This window comes from Drosophila montana, unplaced genomic scaffold (genome assembly GCF_035044405.1).
Source record: "Drosophila montana isolate Dmon_TW-CO22-7 unplaced genomic scaffold, ASM3504440v1 contig_1505_1, whole genome shotgun sequence".
NCBI classification, from domain to species: domain Eukaryota; kingdom Metazoa; phylum Arthropoda; class Insecta; order Diptera; family Drosophilidae; genus Drosophila; species Drosophila montana.
This window is the reverse complement of record NW_026996452.1, coordinates 2543181-2564238: the sequence shown is the minus strand read 5'-3', so window position 1 is coordinate 2564238 and position 21058 is coordinate 2543181. Positions and strand designations below refer to the sequence as shown.

The 21058-nt window shown below is 44.4% G+C and overlaps 2 protein-coding genes and 1 long non-coding RNA gene across 4 annotated transcripts; 2 read left to right on the top strand and 1 right to left on the bottom strand.

Annotated features, from left to right (window-relative positions):
• Positions 1 to 811: 811 nt before the first annotated feature.
• Positions 812 to 6096, top strand: LOC135434622 (uncharacterized). 2 transcript variants are annotated; one of them, XM_064691250.1, is made up of 6 exons: positions 812 to 1027; positions 1261 to 1415; positions 1498 to 2232; positions 2296 to 2529; positions 3215 to 5018; positions 5143 to 6096. In XM_064691250.1, the coding sequence occupies exons 1-6, from the start codon at positions 988 to 990 to the stop codon at positions 5940 to 5942; spliced, it is 3768 nt and encodes a 1255-aa protein (XP_064547320.1). In that variant the 5' UTR covers positions 812 to 987; the 3' UTR covers positions 5943 to 6096. The 2 variants fall into 2 exon arrangements, with proteins under 2 accessions (XP_064547320.1, XP_064547330.1); XM_064691260.1 differs by lacking the exon at positions 812 to 1027 and having other exon boundaries at positions 1275 to 1415; positions 1484 to 2232.
• A 1568-nt stretch (positions 6097 to 7664) lies between these two features.
• AOX1 (Aldehyde oxidase 1) lies at positions 7665 to 14379 on the top strand. The gene is made up of 6 exons (XM_064689309.1): positions 7665 to 7893; positions 8679 to 9601; positions 9716 to 9949; positions 10599 to 12402; positions 13297 to 13917; positions 13981 to 14379. The coding sequence occupies exons 1-6, from the start codon at positions 7854 to 7856 to the stop codon at positions 14160 to 14162; spliced, it is 3804 nt and encodes a 1267-aa protein (XP_064545379.1). The 5' UTR covers positions 7665 to 7853; the 3' UTR covers positions 14163 to 14379.
• A 4478-nt stretch (positions 14380 to 18857) lies between these two features.
• Positions 18858 to 19393, bottom strand: LOC135436448 (uncharacterized). The gene is made up of 3 exons (XR_010437532.1): positions 19313 to 19393; positions 19177 to 19250; positions 18858 to 19123 (listed from the first exon to the last, which is right to left on the bottom strand). It is a non-coding gene; the product is annotated as an uncharacterized LOC135436448 (long non-coding RNA).
• Positions 19394 to 21058: the final 1665 nt, after the last annotated feature.

Here is a 21058-nt window from a genome sequence, read left to right as displayed (position 1 = left end):
AAAAGCAAAATGTAAAAGTGCAATTAGATCTGGCAATGCTGTGCGTGCCGGCCGGCTTGCTCTCTTTTGTTCTCGCATGATGTATATGTGTGTGTGCGGCAGCAATTGCAGTTTTTTTTTATTGCGGGCTAAAAAGTACATATGTACTACATATGTATATTATCTAAAAATTGTCAATTATTTATTATAAAGTCAAATTAAATATTTGATCGCACTGTTGTGACAAATTACCAGCTGATTAACAAACAAAATGTAACAAAACTCTTTTTGCAATTTTAGTGCTTAACAATGAAAGCAAATAATTACATAAGCACTTAAATTAAATACATGCATAGTTAAACATGTAAATCTGTTATATGTACATATGTATGTAAAGAAGTGTATAAATAATTTATATAATTTGTTTGCATTTGTCATTTAGATTGTTTTATTTGCACAAATACTTAGTTACATGAAAATATACATATATGTATGTATGTCCATAAGTTTATATGTATACATATATGTTTCTGTATATATGTATGTGTATATTCTCTCACGCTATGCCCAAGGGCACTGACGCAGTCACAGCTAGTTCCATTTATGGTACATTTTGTTGCTATTTTTGCAAAGATCGTGACTCTTCACAGACAGCCGGACGACAGACCAAAGCAAACTGAGCAACAACAGCGGGAAAACAAACAAACAAACACAAAGATAGGCGTCGTTAGGTCGCTCGGAACGGCGCAGCACTGCTGCAAGCTGCAAAGCTGCAATTAAAGTTGAGCAACAACTACGAATTTTTTTTTTTTATTCAATAGTTGTTAATTTAATTTATTTAAAAAAATCGCAACTGCCTGGAAGCAAAGCAAATTTGTTGCCGAACTGGTGAATCGAGAATCAGTTGAAGGCGAACAACCGAAGCGCCAAGAAGCATCAGTAGCAGCTGCAGCAGCAGGAGCCAAGTAACGGGGCATTTCCAACGGATTTATTTTTAGAAACAACAATATGACGACCACTTTTACAATCAATGGCAAGCCCTATGCGGGTAAGTTTCGAGTATTTGCGACTATTAAATGCCCTACATTTGCAAAATGATTCTGTGTATTATATTTGATTGCCAATTAAGTGATTTTGATGGACTAATTGAACAGAAGAAAAATAAACTCAGATATAATAGTGCCGAAAATTGAATACCCTTTCCAGCATTTGACATACTGAGCAAGAATACAATTCTTCATTTTCGAGTAATCCCCGTTCCAATAACCTTTATCTCTGCAGTGAATCTGAGCAATCTGCCGGCGGATATCACATTGAACACCTTCATCAGGGAGCACGCGCAGCTGACGGCGACGAAGTTCATGTGCCTGGAAGGCGGCTGCGGCGTCTGCGTTTGCGTGTTGCGCGACGGGAAGCGCAGTTGGGCGGTCAACTCGGTGAGAAAGGGCATCCACACTACTTAATCAGAAACAAAACAAAGAAAAGCGAGCAACAACAATTATAGCTTGACTTTTGCAGTGCCTGACGCTGTTGAATAGCTGCGCGCAGCTGGAGATCGTGACGGCGGAGGGGCTGGGCAACAAGAGCAGCGGCTATCATCCCATACAGAAGCGTCTGGCCAAGCTGAATGGCACCCAGTGTGGCTACTGCTCGCCGGGCTTTGTGATGAACATGTACGGTCTACTGGAGGCGCAGGGGGGGCAAGTGAGCATGGCCGAGGTGGAGAATGCATTTGGAGGCAACATTTGCCGCTGCACCGGCTATCGGCCCATACTGGATGCAATGAAGTCCTTTGCCGTGGACAGCTGCATTAAGCTGCCGGCGGAGTGCATGGACATTGAGGACCTGTCAGCGCGTAATTGCCCCAAAACGGGCGAACTCTGTGCCGGCAGCTGTGTGGGCTCCACATTGGTCCACACGGATGGCAGCCGGTGGCATTGGCCACAGTCCTTGACTCAACTATTCGAGGCCCTGGACCAGGTGGGCGAGCAGGAGCAGTTTATGCTTGTCGCGGGCAACACGGCCCATGGCGTCTATCGGCGTCCACTGGACATTAAACACTTCATCGATCTACGCGCCGTGACAGAGCTGCAGCAGCACAGCAGCGAGCCGCAGCAGCTGAAGCTGGGCGCCAATCTCAGCCTCAGCCAGGCCATGGACATACTGAAAGATGCCTCCAAGCAGGCGGGCTTCGAGTATCTGCAGCAGTTGTGGACGCATCTGGATCTCATTGCCAATGTGCCCGTGCGCAATGTGAGTTTCAGTCTCGGCCGTGCGACACAATCAATCCTCCAATCAATCAATCCTCTATTGCAGTCTGGCACTCTAGCGGGCAACTTGTCCATCAAGAAGCAACATCCCGAGTTCCCATCCGATGTCCACATCAGCTTTGAAGCACTCGATGTGCGTGTCATTGCCTCTACGAATGCCACGGATGAGCAGCAATTCTCACTGGCGGACTACTTAAGCTCCAAGGATAGAAAACTCCTGGTCAAGGCATTCCTGCTGCCAGCTTATCCCAAGGATAAGTACATATACGAATCATATAAGGTATATAAGGTATTTTTAGGCAGTCGACAAAAGTCGGTATGCAACTTGCGCTTTCAGTTTTAAGTTTTTATACCCTTGCTGCGGGTATTATAATTTTGTCGCATAGAAGGAGACACCTCCGACCTCATAAAGTATATATATTCTTGATCAGTATCAACAGCCGAGTCGATATAGCCATATCCGTCTGTCCGTCTATCTGTTTCTATGCGAACTAGTCTCTCAGTTTTAAAGCTATCTTTATGAAACTTTGCAGAAGTCCCTCTTTCTATGTATATATGTCGGAACCAGCTGGATCGGACCACTATAGATATCTTGACCAAACTCGGCATTTGTTAGTTTTACTATGCTCCTCATATATATGCAAAATCCTATCCATATCGGACCACTTTATCATATAGCTGCCATAGGAACGATCGGTCGAAAATTAAGTTGTTGTATGGATAACATTTTTGTATTTCAAAGTATTTTAACCACACGCGGCATTAACAAAGCAAAGCACTATGAGCATTAAGAAAAGGTTGGGTCTGCAAGGGTATTAAATCTTCGGCGTGCCGAAGATAGCCCTTCTTTCTCGTTCTCTCTACAGTCAGAGAGCAACTGCCCCCAGGTTACTTATAAGTTGTTTCTATCTGTAACCAACCACCAGTTAGTTTTCTCTCTAACTTCTTTCCTCATTCCGCTGCAGATCATGCCACGTGCCCAGAATGCGCATGCCTATGTGAACGCTGCATTTCTGCTGGAACTGGACGCGGGGTCGAAGGTGAAGAATGCTCGCATTTGCTTTGGCGGCATTCGGCCGGACTTTGTGCATGCGACGGCCATTGAGCAGCTGCTGGTCGGACGCAGTCCCTTTGACAATGCACTGCTGGAGCAGGTGTTTGTTAAGCTGTCGACGCTGGTGCAGCCGGATGAGGTGCTGCCGGATGCATCGCCCGCGTATCGTTTGAGCCTGGCCTGCGGATTGCTATACAAGTTTCTCCTGAAGCGGGCGCCCCAGGCGGACGTAAGCGATGCATTCAGAAGCGGTGGCCAGCTGCTGCAGCGGCCGCTTTCCTCGGGCACACAGGTGTACCAGACGCAGAAGCAAAACTATCCCGTGACGCAGGCGGTGCAGAAGGTGGAGGGCATGATTCAGTGCTCGGGCGAGGCGACGTACATGAACGATCTGCTGACTACATCCAACACAGTGCACTGCGCCTTTGTGGGCGCCACCAAGGTGGGCGCTAGCATAGAGCAAATTGATGCGGCGGAGGCACTTCGTCAGCCTGGCGTGCTCGCCTTTTACTGCGCCAAGGATGTGCCCGGCACGAACACGTTCAGTGATCCAGACTTTGGTTACGAGCCGGAGGAGATCTTTTGTGAGGCCCGTGTTCGCCATTATGAGCAGCCCGCGGGCCTGGTGGTGGCTCTGAGTGCGGAGTGTGCACAGCGCGCCGCTAAGCTGGTGAAGATCAGCTATGGCCAGCCGGAACCGGCGCGACCAGTGCTGCCCAGCTTAAGTGACGTTTTGGACATGTCGCCAACGCCGGAGGCGTCGCGCATTGTGCGCGAGGTCTCCGCGAAGCCGGGCCAGCTGAAGTGCTCGGCCACGCCGGATAAGAGTGTGCGTGGTGTCTTCCAGATGGGCCTGCAGTATCACTTCAGCATGGAGCCGCAGACAACGGTAGCGGTGCCCTTTGAGGATGGCCTCAGGGTCTATTCCGCCACACAGTGGATGGATCACACGCAGTCCGTAATTGCTCGCATGCTGCAGCTGAAGGCCAAGGATGTGCAGCTGCAGGTGCGACGCTTAGGTGGCGCCTATGGCTGCAAAATATCGCGCGGCAATCAGGTGGCCTGTGCCGCCTCCCTGGCCGCCCACAAGCTGAATCGACCCGTGCGCTTTGTGCAATCGCTGGAGTCCATGATGGATGCGAATGGCAAGCGCTGGGCCTGCCGTTCCGACTACCAGTTCCATGTGCTGGCCACTGGCAAAATAGTGGGTCTGGAGAATGATTTCTATGAGGACGCCGGCTGGAATACCAACGAGAGCCCCATCTCTGGACACTCCACAGGTACCGCAGCCAACTGTTACGACTTCACCGATGCCAATTACAAGATCAACGGCAACGCTGTGCTGACGGATGCGCCCAGCTCAACGTGGTGCCGTGCACCTGGCTCTGTTGAAGGCATTGCCATGATCGAAAACATTGTGGAGCATGTAGCGTTCGAGGTGGAGAAGGATCCGGCCGAGGTGCGGCTGCTCAACCTATCCAAGGGCCATAAAATGGCAGAGCTGCTTTCACAGTTCTTGCAGTCAAGGGAATATCATCAGCGGCGCAAGGAGATCGAGGCGCACAATGCAGACAACCGTTGGATCAAACGTGGCCTGGGTCTGGCCATAATGGACTATCCGATCTTCTACTTTGGCCAGTATCCGGCAACGGTGGCCATTTATCATATAGACGGCACAGTCGTTGTCACCCATGGCGGCATTGAAATGGGTCAAGGTAGGTTGTTATCTGTGTAAACGCATGTTATACCCTGTACTCAATAGAGTAGGGTTACAGGGCATCTGCTAGTCGGGTTCCACTGAATTGATATACTTCTCATTTCCCCCTCCATGTTTGGCAGGCATGAACACGAAGATTGCGCAGGTGGCCGCCTACACGTTGGGCATCGAACTGAACCACATCAAGATCGAGTCATCGGACACAATTAATGGCGCCAATTCCATGGTCACCGGCGGTGCTGTGGGCAGCGAAAGCGTCTGCTATGCTGTGCGCAAAGCCTGCGAGACGCTCAACGCCCGACTGCAGCCGGTGAAGAAGGCCAAGGCCACTTGGCAGGAAACGGTGCAGGCGGCCCATGCCGCCTCCATCAATCTGATTGCCTCGGATCAGTATAAGGAGGGCGATATGCAGAATTATCATATTTATGGATTGGCGCTAACCGAAATCGAGCTGGACGTGCTTACGGGCAACAATCAGATCAAGCGCGTCGATCTGCTGGAAGATGCCGGCGAGAGCCTCAGTCCGAACATTGACATTGGCCAGATCGAGGGGGCGTTCGTCATGTGTCTGGGCTACTGGCTGAGCGAGCAGCTGATCTATGATCGCCAGACGGGTCGCCTGCTCACGAATCGCACGTGGAACTACAAGCCGCCGGGCGCCAAGGATATACCCATTGATTTTCGCATCGAACTTGTGCAGAATCCACAGGCGAGCAGTGCGGGCTTTATGCGTTCCAAGGCCACCGGCGAGCCGCCCTGTTGCCTGGCCGTCAGCGTTGTCTTTGCCTTGCAGCAGGCATTGCAATCGGCCCGCAAGGATGCCGGATTGCCAAGGGAGTGGGTGCGCCTGGGTGCGCCCACAACACCCGAAACGTTGCTACTGAATGCTGGACACGATGTCAAAACCTTTCGGCTCAAGTGAAAGAGTGGAGGGCACATGAATACATACATATATTTCACATGCACATACATACACGTATACAAACATTTATGCACTTGCACAGACGATAGTTCAGTTTTCTCTATATCTGACAAATATATTTATACATACAAAAAGATGTATGTATCTAAATGTACCTATCTTGATTCATTCGAAGTCGTGTCATTCGAAGTCGTGTCATTCTTGCCTTGCAGAGGATATTTGAATTTTGTCACACAAATTGCTAATGCAAGGATACTTCTCAAACTCCATGAAGTACATATTTATATATATCCTTGATCAGTATGTGTATCCAGCTCGATATAATCATGTCCGTCTGTTTCTACGCAAAATTAGCACCCAGTTTTTAAGCTCTTTTGTTAGAGATTGGCATATACTCGACATTTTGTAGCAGGATGTCGATCTGATCGAACCACTCTATTATATATTTAGTTGTCATATATGCGATCGGTCTTTTTTCTTTTTAAATGTTTTCAGGCAAATGTTTGCAATACAGAACTTGGCAATCTATGACTATAGCTTTCATAGGAACAATCAGTTAAAAATGGACTTTTTGTATGGCAACCTTTTTGGTTTATTAAGGATATTCAAGCCTAATTTTTGGCTTTGGGCTCCGAATATGAAAGAAAACTCTAAAAATGTAAATATTAGCTCCCATGCAAATAATGGCTCGTATATAGAGTTTTTGTACGAAAATCTCGTTGGCTATTTATAGAAAAAGCAACGTTGATAGGCTTTAATTATATTATTATATATATATAGTTAATTATAATCAAATATAATAGCTTTACAACTAAACCTAACCCAACGAAAAAGTAAAATAATGCCCGTTTTTAAATTAATCAAATATTTCGCGACACGCGAAACCGGTCGCCGCCAGCCGATTCTCTGTTTTGGTTACATGCAATTCTCTGAACCGGACGCTCCCTACACCTCCCGCTCTTTAAAAGGCATGAAGGCGCCCGCTAGAGTGGAGCCATGTGCGTCGGTTTGTTTAGAAATGAAACCAAAACAAAAAATGCTTATATCAGATTTAGAAAAAAAAACACTTGGCGATAAGCCCGACGACACCCAACGAAGTTAACAAATTGAAACTGAGAGAGAATGAAAAAGGGAGCGCCAGAAAAAGGTGAGCGATTAGAAATGAGCTTGTGAAGAGAGAGAAAAAGATAACGTGGCCAGGGAGAGAGAGAGAGAGGCGGGGGGAAAAGTAAAGCTCGCGACAACGTAAGCACGATGCCCACTGTCAATAAGAATGTTGTACCAAAAACTTAAAGTAAATGTACCTTTTCATGCCTGTTTAAATAAAGCGTGAGAAAATTATTTTTAAAATATTTAATTTTTTTCCTTTTTTAATTTTAATTTCTTAAAAATTTATTAATAACAAAATAGTAAATTAAATAAACTTTAATTGTTATACAAATAATATATTATTTGATCCAATTACTTATAACAGGGCAAAAATAAGATCAAAAAGTTTGGTACCATTTTGTAGGATGAATATTCAGTGTACCAACGCATCGATATTGGTACATTCGCAGCACATGCGGCAAGTGTGAATTAGTAGTCGTAACGTTATTAATAGACGTAACGCCGTAATTAATAGACGTAACGTTTCGCACTCTCAGCTGAACTTGACGAACGTTAATGAACGGGCTCGGGAAATAAATGCGCCGGCCCAGGGGCCCGAAACTACAGTGTCGCGAAGATCGGCGTGGGCTAAGCATTGCGAATAGTTGCGAGACATTGTGAAATACATTCCAGAACGTTGTTTAATAGTACAAATAATAGGTGTACGGTATTATAAATAGATTTACGAAACAATCAAAATACATACACATGTAAAGTGCTATACAAGTGTTTTTGCAGATAAAACGAAAAAAAACACAGATAATGTCGGAAAGTATAACTATCAACGGCGATTGCTATGAAGGTATGTCTATATACATACATACATATATGTACATACATATATGAAGACGTATTTTAAGTGCATTTAAATTGAGTTTTTCACAATATATAATATATAGATATATATATGTACATACATATGTATGTAACCATTAATTACATACGCTGTTAACGCCTTTTATATATGTACATAATTTGGAAGATAACAATCTATAGAAAATTATATTTCAGACTTAGGGAGGTCGCTCGAAAACTCCAACTTTTCGAATGGAGAATTCTTTAAAATTTAAAATCTCAATTTTTTTTTATTTTTATTGTTTTAGTTTTTTTTAACCTGGTTTATTTTTCTTGTCAACAGTTTTTCATATATGTATGTTAGAATACCCTTTTAATTCAGTACATTTGCAGAAATACATTATACTCTTGTTACCAATTTTTAATGGGTTCAGGTTATAGAAATGAAAATTTGATTTCTAGACTTGATCTAGTTAAACCTCATCTTAATGCAATAATTTGCAGGTCATAGAAGAACACATAATCTTTCATAATTATAATTATATCGTAATTCATATGAATATTCTTGAGATAGTTGAAACTTTTCCTTAGAATACCTTTCTTGCAACTTTTTAGGACATAAATTACGATTCGGTTAAATACAATTTTTATCTGTACCTGGAGGGCATTGAGGTTAAGTTAATCTCTATATATATCAAAAGAATTACGTGTTCAATTGTTATGCGGGTCTCTGCTTAGGATTAGGTCTAGTTGTGTCTCTTTATTAAGTGCTTGTTGTAATCCTTTCTTTAGTAAATCTGTCGATCCTGCCCGCGGACATCAGCCTGAACACGTTTATACGGGAGCATGCTGGTCTCACGGGCACCAAGTTTATGTGCCAAGAGGGCGGCTGCGGCGTCTGCGTTTGTGCCCTGAGCGGTGTTCATCCGGTTACGGGTGAGCTGTGCACCTGGGCGGTCAACTCCTGCCTGACGCTGCTGAACACCTGCCTGGGCCTGCAGGTGACCACATCGGAGGGTTTGGGCAGCAAGCGCAGGGGCTACCATGCCATACAGCAGCGTCTGGCCAAGATGAACGGCACCCAGTGTGGCTACTGCTCGCCGGGATTTGTGATGAACATGTACGCGCTGCTGGAGTCCCACGGCGGTCGCGTGACCATGGCCGAGGTGGAGAATGCATTTGGCGGCAACATTTGCCGCTGCACCGGCTATCGGCCCATACTGGATGCAATGAAGTCCTTTGCCGTGGACAGCAATATTCCGGTGCCGGCGGAGTGTGCGGACATTGAGGATCTGAGCACCAAGCAGTGCCCCAAAACGGGCGAACTCTGTGCCGGCAGCTGCAAGAAGAGCCAGCCAAGAGGCGTTCAGCAATACGACGACGGCAGTCGCTGGTCCTGGCCGCAGACACTCGCCGAGCTTTTCAGGGCCCTGCAGGGGGCTGTCAAGGAGCAGCTGCCGTACATGATTGTCGCTGGCAACACGGCGCATGGCATCTACAGGCGCAGTGCGGAGATCAAGGCCTTTATCGACGTGCGTGCCCTGGCGGAGCTGAGAAGCTATAGCTTAGCGGATAAGACCCTCACCCTGGGCGGCAATCTGAGCCTGACCGAGACCATGGACATATGCCGCAAGCTGGAGCAGACCTCCGGATTTGAGTACCTGGCCCAGGTGTGGCAGCACTTGGATTGGATCGCCAATGTGCCAGTGCGCAATGTAAGTCACGGGGCTGCATTTCGGTATCATCAGCTTTGCCAGGGCCGAGTGCACCCGTATCTTATCTAAACTACTTAATAATTCTCTTATTTCATTTGTTTTACGTTAACGCAGGCCGGCACTCTGGCAGGCAACTTATCTATTAAGCACTCGCACCCCGAGTTCCCCTCCGATGTGTTCATCGTTCTGGAAGCTCTGGATGCACAGGTCATAGTTCAGGAGTCGCCAGAGAAACAGCAAACTGTCAGCCTGGCCAGCTACTTGAAACTACCCATGGAAGGTAAAATTATTCGTGGATTTGTTCTGCCCGCCTATTCAAAGAAGAACGTCCTGTTCGATTCGTATAAGGTAAGTCTAGATCTAACAGCTAATATGGGATTTGAAGTGGAATTGAATGCTGATAAATAGCGGAAGTCTCCTTAAATACTAAGAAGGATCTCTCAATTTATTCCAGTGGGTTTTCCTATTCTATCAGACCTTTCCCTTAAACTAGCCTTCCTATATTCCTACCTTCTAGTTGGAGGATGACCTTTCTCTTGTCAGATATTAACTATTTTCAAGATCACTTCAAACGCCAGTAGATATAGGAATATAACATCATGAACATTAAAAGCACACCTTACCCCAAACAGGTTATAAAGGGTAAAAGTGAGCAGGTTGTCGGAATAGTTCCTTTAAGCACTTCCCAGATCTATTATCAGCAGACTTTGCTAGAGCCTTTAGGTATACAAGCGCCTGTCACCAATGCGAAGCTTTAACCCATTGAGAATTATAACCAAAGTATAGGCGACAAGGCCAACAAACCTTATGTGTTTAGCCCTGTGTCTGCAAGCGTGCATCTTTCTTGATCTTAATCAATAGATCTTCTTGCTGTCCCGGTACAGGTTTTCCTTTTTACTAGCAGAGAGTAACTGCCTCCATTACTTAAGAGGTGCTTCTATCTCTAACCAACCATCAGTTAGTTTTCTGTCTAACTTCTTTCCTCATTCCGCTGCAGATCATGCCACGTGCCCAGAATGCGCATGCCTATGTGAACGCTGCATTTCTGCTGGAACTGGACGCGGGGTCGAAGGTGAAGAATGCTCGCATATGCTTTGGCGGCATTCGGCCGGACTTTGTGCATGCGACAGACATTGAGCAGCTGCTGGTCGGACGCAATCCCTTTGACAATGCACTGCTGGAGCAAGCGTTTGTTAAGCTGTCGACCCTGCTGCAGCCGGATGAGGTGCTGCCGGACGCGTCGCCTGACTATCGACGTAGGTTGGCCTGTGGTCTGCTGTACAAGTTCCTGATAAAGGCCGCCGGACAGCGTCAACAGGTGTTGGGCAGTCGCCATATAACTGGCGGCACCTTGCTGCAGCGTCCTGTGTCGAAGGGGCAGCAAAGTTTCGAGACCTTTGAACAGCATTATCCGGTGACGAAGCCAACGGAGAAGCACGAGGGACTTATTCAGTGCTCGGGTGAGGCAACCTATGCCAACGATCTGCCCACGCAGCACAATCAGGTCTGGGCGGCCTTTGTCACTGCGAAACGTGTGGGCGCCGTGGTCAGCAAGGTGGATGCGACCGCTGCGTTGGCATTGCCGGGCGTGGTAGCCTATTTGGATGCCAAGGACATACCGGGACCCAACTCGTTGCGCCCCAAGGTGACGGACGATCATTTCTTTCCGCAGGAGGAGCAGCTCTTTGCCACGGGCGAAATTAAGTTCTATCAGCAGCCAATCGGCATGGTCCTGGCCACATCCAATGCTCTGGCTCAACGTGCCGCCGAGCTTGTGCAGCTGAGCTACGAGGGCGGCTCCGAGGATGTGCTGCCCAGCATGAAGCATGTGCTGGAGGCCGCCGCCTCCGGCGATCGCATCAAACAGCCGGTCAAATCGATGCACGACAAGCTGCAACTGAAGGTACCGCACGAGGTGAAGGGCAGCGGCAAGCTGGACATGGGACTGCAGTATCATTATTTCATGGAGCCACAAACGACGGTTGTGCTGCCCTTCGAGGGCGGTCTGCAGGTGTACGCAGCCACTCAGTGGATGGATCTCACGCAGGATATCATTGCGAAAGTGCTGAACCTGAGGAGCAACGAGGTGCAGGTGAAGACCCGTCGCATTGGCGGCGGCTATGGTGGCAAGGCCACACGTTGCAACTTGGTTGCGACGGCCGCCGCAGTCGCTGCTCTCAAGCTCAACCGTCCGGTGAGATTTGTGCAAACGCTGGAGTCCATTATGACGACGACCGGAAAGCGTTGGTCCTTCCACTGCGACTATGATTTCTATGTGCAGGCCAATGGCAAAATTGTGGGCCTAGAGAGTCGCTTCTACGAGGATGCCGGCTATCTGACCAATGAGTCGCCCATTGGGCATACGGTGCTCCTGTCGAAGAACTGTTACGAGTTCAGCGACAATTACAAGCTGGACGGCTTCATGGTCATTACGGATTCGCCCACGAATACACCGTGCCGTGCACCCGGCTCCGTTGAGGGCATTGCCATGATCGAGAACATAATTGAGCATATTGCCTTTGAAACGGGCGTCGATCCGGCAGATGTGCGCTTTGCCAACATATTGCCGGCACACAAAATGGGCGAGATGATGCCCAAATTCCTGAAGAGCACCCTTTACCGGGAGCGCCGTGCCGAAATTATTGCCTACAACAAGGAGCATCGTTGGCGCAAGCGCGGCCTGGGCTTGGCCATCATGGAGTATCAGATTGGCTACTTTGGACAGTATCCGGCTACGGTGGCTATTTATCACAGCGATGGCACCGTCGTGGTCTCCCATGGCGGCATCGAAATGGGTCAAGGTAGGCAATTTCTAAAGAAAATAGAATATAAATCCAACTATTACATAACCTAACCTTAACAGACGGCTTGAACGAGTAGGAGACGGGGTCTAACCCGTAGAATCCAATATCAGGACGCCCAAGAAACACTCTCAGAAATTGTTTAGCGGGAAGTAAGCTTCAACCAAGCAGCGTTTTAGTCTTTTCATATCGAAGAGCTAAATTACTACTGTAGCCCTTTAGAGAAGGAGTGAACAATGGAAACTGAATCCCATTGGGCCCACAAACTCCGTTAGGACCTTAACAGGCGGCTTTATGTTAGACAAACGGGTAGCAGACGAGGTGTGACCCCTAGAATCAATATCAGGACGACCTTTAGACCTTTAGAAGCATAGGTGTTCTCCAAGAAAAACTCTCAGAAATTGTCCAGCAGGGACAGCTGGGAGAAGTGTCTGATTTATTCCTACAACCAAACCAACATATCGTCTTATTCGATGGCTCATCTCATCTCGATAACTTCTGCGGGAGTCTTTCTGCCCATATTCAGGTCTATGCAAAACTAGAAGCTTCTTGGACTTATATTTTGTTAGATTTATCACGCTCCTCTAGCAAACACCCAAACGCATTTACAATTTTTTCCGTGCTTCTGGGTGGAACTTTATGCTTATTTTTTAAGAGGAAAGGATGCTGGATCTGTTCACTATGGCGTCACGATGAACCAAGCTTGGTCTAAGCCTCAGCCTCAAATAATTCTTTTAATTCTTTTAATTTTAACTAACTTTAAAACTCGTAACTTTCTGATTCGTAATTTTCTCCACTCTATGCTCTCTTCTCTTCTGTTCCTTTTATTCGCAATCTTAATATTTTTCCTTCTCCTTTTCAATATTTTTAAATGCTTGTATATTTTCCCTCTAGGTATGAACACGAAGATCGCCCAAGTTGTGGCCCATACGCTGGGCATTGCTATGGAGCAGGTGCGCATTGAGGCCAGTGACACGATCAACGGTGCCAACTCGATGGTCACCGGCGGAGCTGTGGGCAGCGAGACGTTATGCTTTGCCGTGCGTAAGGCTTGCGAGACGCTCAACTCGCGTCTGGCACCGGTCAAGGAGGAGCTGAAGCCGGCGGACTGGCAACAGCTGATCAATGAGGCATACAATCGGAAGATCAATTTAATAGCCAGCGATCAGTGCAAGCAGGGTGATATGGAGCCGTACTCGGTGTGTGGATTGGGCCTCACAGAGGTGGAGCTGGACGTGCTAACGGGCAACTATCTGATCCAACGTGTGGATCTACTGGAGGATACCGGCGAGAGCCTGAATCCCAATGTGGACATTGGCCAGATCGAGGGCGCCTTTATGATGGGCCTCGGCTACTGGACGAGCGAGCAGGTTGTCGTCGATAAAAAGACGGGCGAATGCCTGACAAATCGCACCTGGAACTACAAGCCGCCGGGCGCCAAGGATATACCCGTTGATCTACGCATCGAGCTGCTGCCCAAGAGCGCCAACAAGGCGGGCTTTATGCGTTCAAAGGGTTAGTTTCAGTGTCCCATTTTTGATATTAAACATTTATTGTTGTATGTCCTGCTGTCCATAGCTACTGGTGAGCCCGCCATTTGCCTGGCCATATCCGTGGCCTTTGCCCTGCAGCAGGCGCTTCAATCTGCGCGAGATGATGCCGGCCTGCCCAAGACCTGGATTACACTAAATGCGCCCATGACGCCAGAGCTGCTGGTGCTATACGCGGGCACCGAGCCAGGCCAGCTCAGGCTGAGCTAAGGTCATGCCTCAACGACTTCGGCCCAACTCCACACTCCATTCCGTTTCCCCCCCTCCCCATTACGGAAGACCAATTCAAAGACACCGCGTGAGAAGCGGCACGTGGCGATGTGAACGCGCGCGATAAGCACCAGCTATATACATACAAATATATATATATATATACATTGCACACCTTGTTTTATGCACAATAAATTAGAAACTTATCCAACGCAAATCCAAATGACATTCATTGTGAAAGCCCCGGGCCTGGCCTGGCCTGGGCCAACAGCTTGGCCGGCCATCGTCCAAAGTGGCCAAGTGGCATTTTCTATTTTCCTCTGTTCTACTTATTTTTTTTTTTTTAATGCCTAACACCTTAACACCCCCCTTTCCCGAAGCACAACGAGCTCTTCATTAATTTTAAAATACAATTTTTATAAGGAAATTTTATGCCACACGAAGCGTTAAGTGAATCCTGTCTAACAACAGGGGCTTCTACATCAGGGGTTGCATGTCGCGAATGACACTGGGTTGGGGGTCACGCTTCGTTTCGTTAGCCAGTTCAAATAGGTTTTTCTTCTTCTTTTTTATGTAGCTTCGATATCAGCAACTAGGCTGTTAATGAGCAGAACATTAATTATAATAATGATTGAGCTGGAGCGAGATGTATTTCAAATACTATTAAGTGCACTTTAATTATAGCTGGGTTGAATGCATATACATAGTCGATATCCACAGAAAATAAACTTTTCTTCAGATACTAAATGTGCTTGTTTTATTCCTAGGACTCATCCATATATAACTCCATAGATGACAACATTTAGTACATAAGTCTTTAGTTATACGAAGCCACTTTTTGTTGAAATGAATGCAACTTCTCAAGAATTTTAATTCGTGCCGATATTTTTATATTTTTTATGAATATTTTTACTGAAGTCATCTAATGGGATGAGAGAAATGTTGATAGGAAATTCGGAAAATCCATTCGAAATCGGGAAGAATTCTAAAAGAAATTGGTTATATACAACATTTTGTTTTTACTTCTAACCCTTTTTCTCTTTCTTTGATTTTCTTTCAATGCATTTGGGAGGTGTTTCACACTTTGTGGAAAATCCACCTTGGTGATATCTTTATCTTTATGAACATTTATTTAATACATGTTTTTCACTTTTCGCAAAATCCACATGAGCAAACGAGGCTTCGGGCTAAAACAAACTTTTAAATGAATCTTTTAATTTGCCGAGTGTTTGTCAGTTACAAAGTTCGCACAAAATTAAACCAACAACTTTTTAGGAGTTCCCTAGTCGAGCGGAATTTTCCGACCGTTCAGCCTGTAACCAAATAGACTTAAAGCCACTTTTCAACACTGTTGACCCTAGCCAGCTGTACGCCACGCCCACTGAAGGGATAAGGCGCCGAAAAAATAAAACACAGCTACGAGAAATGGAAAAACAAAATCAGCGCATAGAAAACAAACAGGCATAGGGCCCTATAGGGGACACGGGAACAAGGGCAGAGGTCCAGATATACGGGCCAGTCGCCGATAATCATAGGACGCATTTGCATAGGGACTTGGTGCCGGGGCTGCTGTTCGCATGCAAATGAAAACATTAGCGGGACACGCGCATCCGCAACTGCGAGTGGCTGCAGATACAGATACAAATACAGTTGCAGATAGAGGGACACAGTTGCAGATACAGATACAGAAATGCACGGCTGACATTCTGTCTGGCAGACAGGCTTAAATATATATTTCAATTAAAATTTTACACACGAATAAATGCAAAGCCACGCCCAGCACATTAGACCTGGCTCCCTACTCAGCCGCACCCCACCCCCATTCGCTGCTCTCCCCTGTCTGGCATTGTGCAACTTGTGTCGCGTTTGTTTATGAGCGTCTGAAGGCCAACATCAGCAGACGCCAGACAGAAGGCAGCGACAATGCCATAAAATGGCGCTGCACATGAGTCCAATTCCGTGTCCATGTCCGTGTCCACGGATCAGTCCTGGCTGCCATTGGCTCGGCACATGGAGGCACCAATGGCAGCTGCTGAGTGAGGGTTGAGTTCCCCGACAAGTATTCTACATGCAAGCGGATTCTGCACCCAAAATTTGGCAACGTGACAAAATTGGTGCTATGTAATAATAAACGTCTTATCTATCACTTTAAACTTCCCTCAGAACAAATGAGTAAGAGAGAATGTTTGAAAAACAGTATAAAAAAAACAGCGCAGCCAGTGAAACGTTTACGAAAACACGTTAAAGTAAATCCGTGCAGCCAGTGAAACGTTTACGAATGTGACACGGAGATGGAACGAAAAGTAAGTTGCGCCTATACGCGCTTTGTCCAGAAATTGAGAGCATCAGCAATGTTTAGGATTAAAATAATATAATAATACTACAAATTATGGTATAATATAATAACTATATTAATAATGCTAATAAAATACTAATAATAATAATAATTATAATAATAATAATTATTATAATAATAATTATAATAATAATAATAATAATAATAATAATAATAATAATAATAATAATAATAATAATAATAATAATAATAATAATAATAATAATAATAATAATAATAATAATAATAATAATAATAATAATGATAATAATAATAATAATAATAATAATAATAATAATAATAACAATAATAACAATAATAATAATAATAATAATAATAATAATAATATTAATAATAATAATAATAATATTAATAATAATAATAATAATAATAATAATAATAATAATAATAATAATAATAATAATTACATTAATAATAATACTAATAATAATAATAATAATACTAATAATATTAATAATAATAATAATAATAATAATAATAATAATAACTTTAATAATAATAAGCACAGCTCGCTTGAAATACGGTAATGTAGCGTTACCGGACTGTCGAATACGCTCACACCTTCTGAGATTGAAGCCTAGTTAGAGCGTTGCCAGACAGCTTTTATTTTACTTCATCTTAAACAAATTATCAACTGGTGAAGGGACTTTATAATGACTTTACCAGACCTTCGAATACGCTAATTTTTATGATCTACAGCCTGCACAGCTTCTGAAATGAAAGCCCTATTACAACATTGACTGCTTCAATTCTACTTCATTTTATAAAAATTATCAACTGGCGAAGGGAACATTATAATGGCGTTGCCAGACTGTCGAATATGCTCGCTTGCCTCAGCAGCAGAGCTACAATTTGAGCAGAGCTACCAAAGGAAAAGGTTTCCATTTCAAGCACGTTCACAATGGACATCCTGAACTTGAACTTGGCAACTGTAATAATAATGTGCGCTTGAGAGCGGCCCCAAAACTTGCAACTGGGGTTCACTTTTGCATAACTGCAAGCGGGCAGCTTCCACTTTTCTTTTTCCCAACTATATTCTGTCCATTTCCTTTCCAACCAGCCCATCCTTTGGTGCCATTGTCTGTGCCATGCATTTCAAATTCTAAGCAAATTTGTCGTCTGGGGGCGCCGGGCGCAACATTTTATGAGCGTGTGCGCGATGCAGCGACTCAGATATGGCCAGAAACCGTCTGCTTCTGCACCAACTGCTCCACTTTCTGCAGCAAAAGGAGCTGCAGTGGGGATGGGTTGGGATGGCTGTGACTATGTCTGCCCGTGGCACACACACAAAGATGTCCTGGTGTGATTTATCGCCGGCGTTGCCAGGATAATGGCCACGTATTATAATAATGCCGCGCCATGGCGTATGCTTATCGCTGCCGAGGACGCAACGTCAACGTCTAGACGTCCTGCGGTGCAGCCTGGACAAGGATATTGCGAGGCTCTCGTAACTCTCAGAGCTCGCCGCTTTTTCGTAGCCAGCATTTGCATTCGTATTGCAGTTTATTAAATAGAAAAATCCAAAATTAAGTACATCATTTTAGTTGAGTTTCTTGTTGATGCCGTGTGCGAGTGAGCGAGTGTGCGAGTGTGTGTGCTTGTGCGAGTGTGTGTGCGTGCGCATGTGTCTGGCGCATATCCTGTGGGCAACATAATTTACAGGCCCTGCATGAAAGCCGTTGTTGAATTTTACGCCGCAACGAACGTCTTTGGCCAACAGACGGACTCGATTCGTGAGCCAAATACATAAAATGTACGCAAACCCAAACATACAATATGTATATGTACACATATATATGTGAGCGTCAATGTGTGTACCTATGCCATATCCTTTCGCCATATCCTTTTCCACTTAATGCCAACTGCAATACACACACAGGCAAATGCAATATATACATATAGGATCTCATAGTTTGTATGCACACAGTTCATAATACATGTCATTAAAATTTCGTTCTAGCCGTGCATGTCCTTGCCATTGCCTTTGTTATCCTTCGTTGGCGCTCGTTATGTGCCCGGTAAAAAGCAAGCAACTGCTCCCAAGTGTCTGGCCAAACAATGATAGTTTAAGTCCAGCAAAACAGCACCTGGGCCAAGTGTGCAGCTATTTGCAAGTTTATTTATTCAATTCAAGGATTTGCCTCACTTTGTGCTCACATTTTCGTGCATTCGCTTCGAACCAATTTCAGATCAAAACATTTTTTTTTAACAATTTATACTATATTCATTCCTTTAAGAAGTTCTATTGAAACGGAAAATTTCAAAAATTTACGCAAATTATAAATTAGTTTTAGTTTTTATATATTTGTATGAACATTATTAAAAAACATTCAATTGCATTGTTTGCATAGCGCATGCAATTTCTTATAATTCGCAACTTGTTAAGCCAATGCAATCTTTTCCAATTCCAGAGCCAACAGATCCGCATCGGTAATATTCAAATCTAACATAGACAAGGGCAACATTTCGCTATATTTCAACTGCTTGGGCTCAACAAATCGATTGCAAACTGAAATATCAGTTTTGACACTATACAAAGGCCTGGTTGTAGGCCCAAGGGCCATATGCTGCCAAGCATATAACCCGTTCGCTCTTGGCCACAAGGCTGCAGATATATTGTTACAAAAATAAAAGAAACAAAATTAATTTCAAACTTACCAAATGTGTTTAAGGTAGCAAATGAGCTAACAGCCTGGGCCAGCTGCTGATTTAAACTCAATCCGTTAACCATTCTAGCAGAAAGAGGAATTAAAGTTATTAAAGTTGCGAGAATGAAACTTAAAAGCTATGAAACCTGCTCAATTCAATTTCCGCCAGAAATAATGATGAACTTGTGCTTTAAGATTCGATTTCTACTGTCATTTTTCACTTATGTATTTGTATTTTTTGACAAAAATGTCAAGACTATAGAGACATTTAAAATGCCTCGGCACTATTTGCACAGAGGGAAAAAACAATTGTCCCTGCTGGAGATTTTAATTAAATTTAAGTCCAAATGGGACTTAATAACCAGTCGCTTCGGCCATTATTAAAAAATATATACGCAATATTCGATTTTTCAATAACAAATCCAGCTTGTGGCACGCTGCAACAAGGTCCTGCGCCACGGCCCAGACAAATGCCGTCACGGTGAGGCGACAGCCCCAGCAAGGACTCCGGCAGCGGCAAAGGCAACGGTAACTCAATCTGGAAATATGCAAAAAGGAATACCCAACCAGACGCACTGCCGCAGGACAATGATAGCAGGATTTGCGCAGAAAAAGAAAGTTTAAAAAAAAATAAAAACCATTGTCATTTGTTATACCCTACACTGGCATCGCAATGTGTATATTATACATATGCTTAACTTTAACGCTGTCATACAAAAATTCCCTCTTCTTCTGGTTTCCAATAACTATAAATAGACGACTTTTACCCGGATTACTTTATTTATGTATTTTAGAATACATTTTTGGAGCAACTTTATGTTATTTGTCTTTACATATTTCACACTTATTTATTCACCTCCATGGTCACTTTATTCACTTGCAAATTAGTTTACTTGGCAAATATTAACGCGGGTTTTGTGCCAAAACTTAACTCATTTATTTTATTTGTGAAATTTAAATTGTATAATCATAACCATTAACTTTTATTTGTTTAAAATTTTTAATTTTTGTCATTTTATTGATTTTTATAATTTTACACTTCTATAAACAACAGAGTTCATTAAGTTCTATCGAATATATTAAATTACTTTGGCTCTGCGGCCAATTTATTTGCTTAATTAAAAAATAGTTGTTGTTTATATATAAATACATGTATGATAGATGTTTGTTCAACTTCTTTTGCACATGCATCTCTATGAACCTTCTCTAAATAAAAAATCATATAGATTGAATATTTGTATATGCCTGCATTTTTTGTTTGTTAACAAGTATTTTTTTCTTTAAGTAAATATTTTACTTGTGCATACTTTGCACAACATGTCCCTAGAATAATCCACTTGCGTTTTTCTTGGGTATTTAAGTAATTTAAAAAAATAAAATTAACGCAGCAAGTTGGTGGACGCATCTTTTGGCTGGCCAATAATTAAATCAATTTAATGCCCGCGTTGCAGACGCCACACACTTTTCGACCAAGTGCCCTTCCCTTTTTCCCCTGATCCCGTTCCGCGGCACTCATCACACAATTCACAACGCCCGCAATCCACCAAAAATAAAAATGAAATCAATTATGTTGAAACTTTTTGAGCGCTCGCACCGCCGGCTATGTTGTAATTAATACAAAATGCTCTGGACGAGAGTCTGCGCCAACAGCTCCCGTTCGCGCCCTCGCCCTGCCGCGGCATGCACAGTGCCCCGAGCCCAGGGCATGCCAGAAGTTGAGTACTTGCCCCAAACTCAATTTGAGAAAAAATTTCATTTGCGATTGGCATCACCAATGCCGTACTCCGTGCACCGTGCCTCGTGCTCCCCGCTCTGGGCCCCATTGTCAGCCTCGTGTGAGTGGACAGTTGGTGCCTGTTGTGCAGGACCTTCTCCCCTCTGCTCTGCTCAGC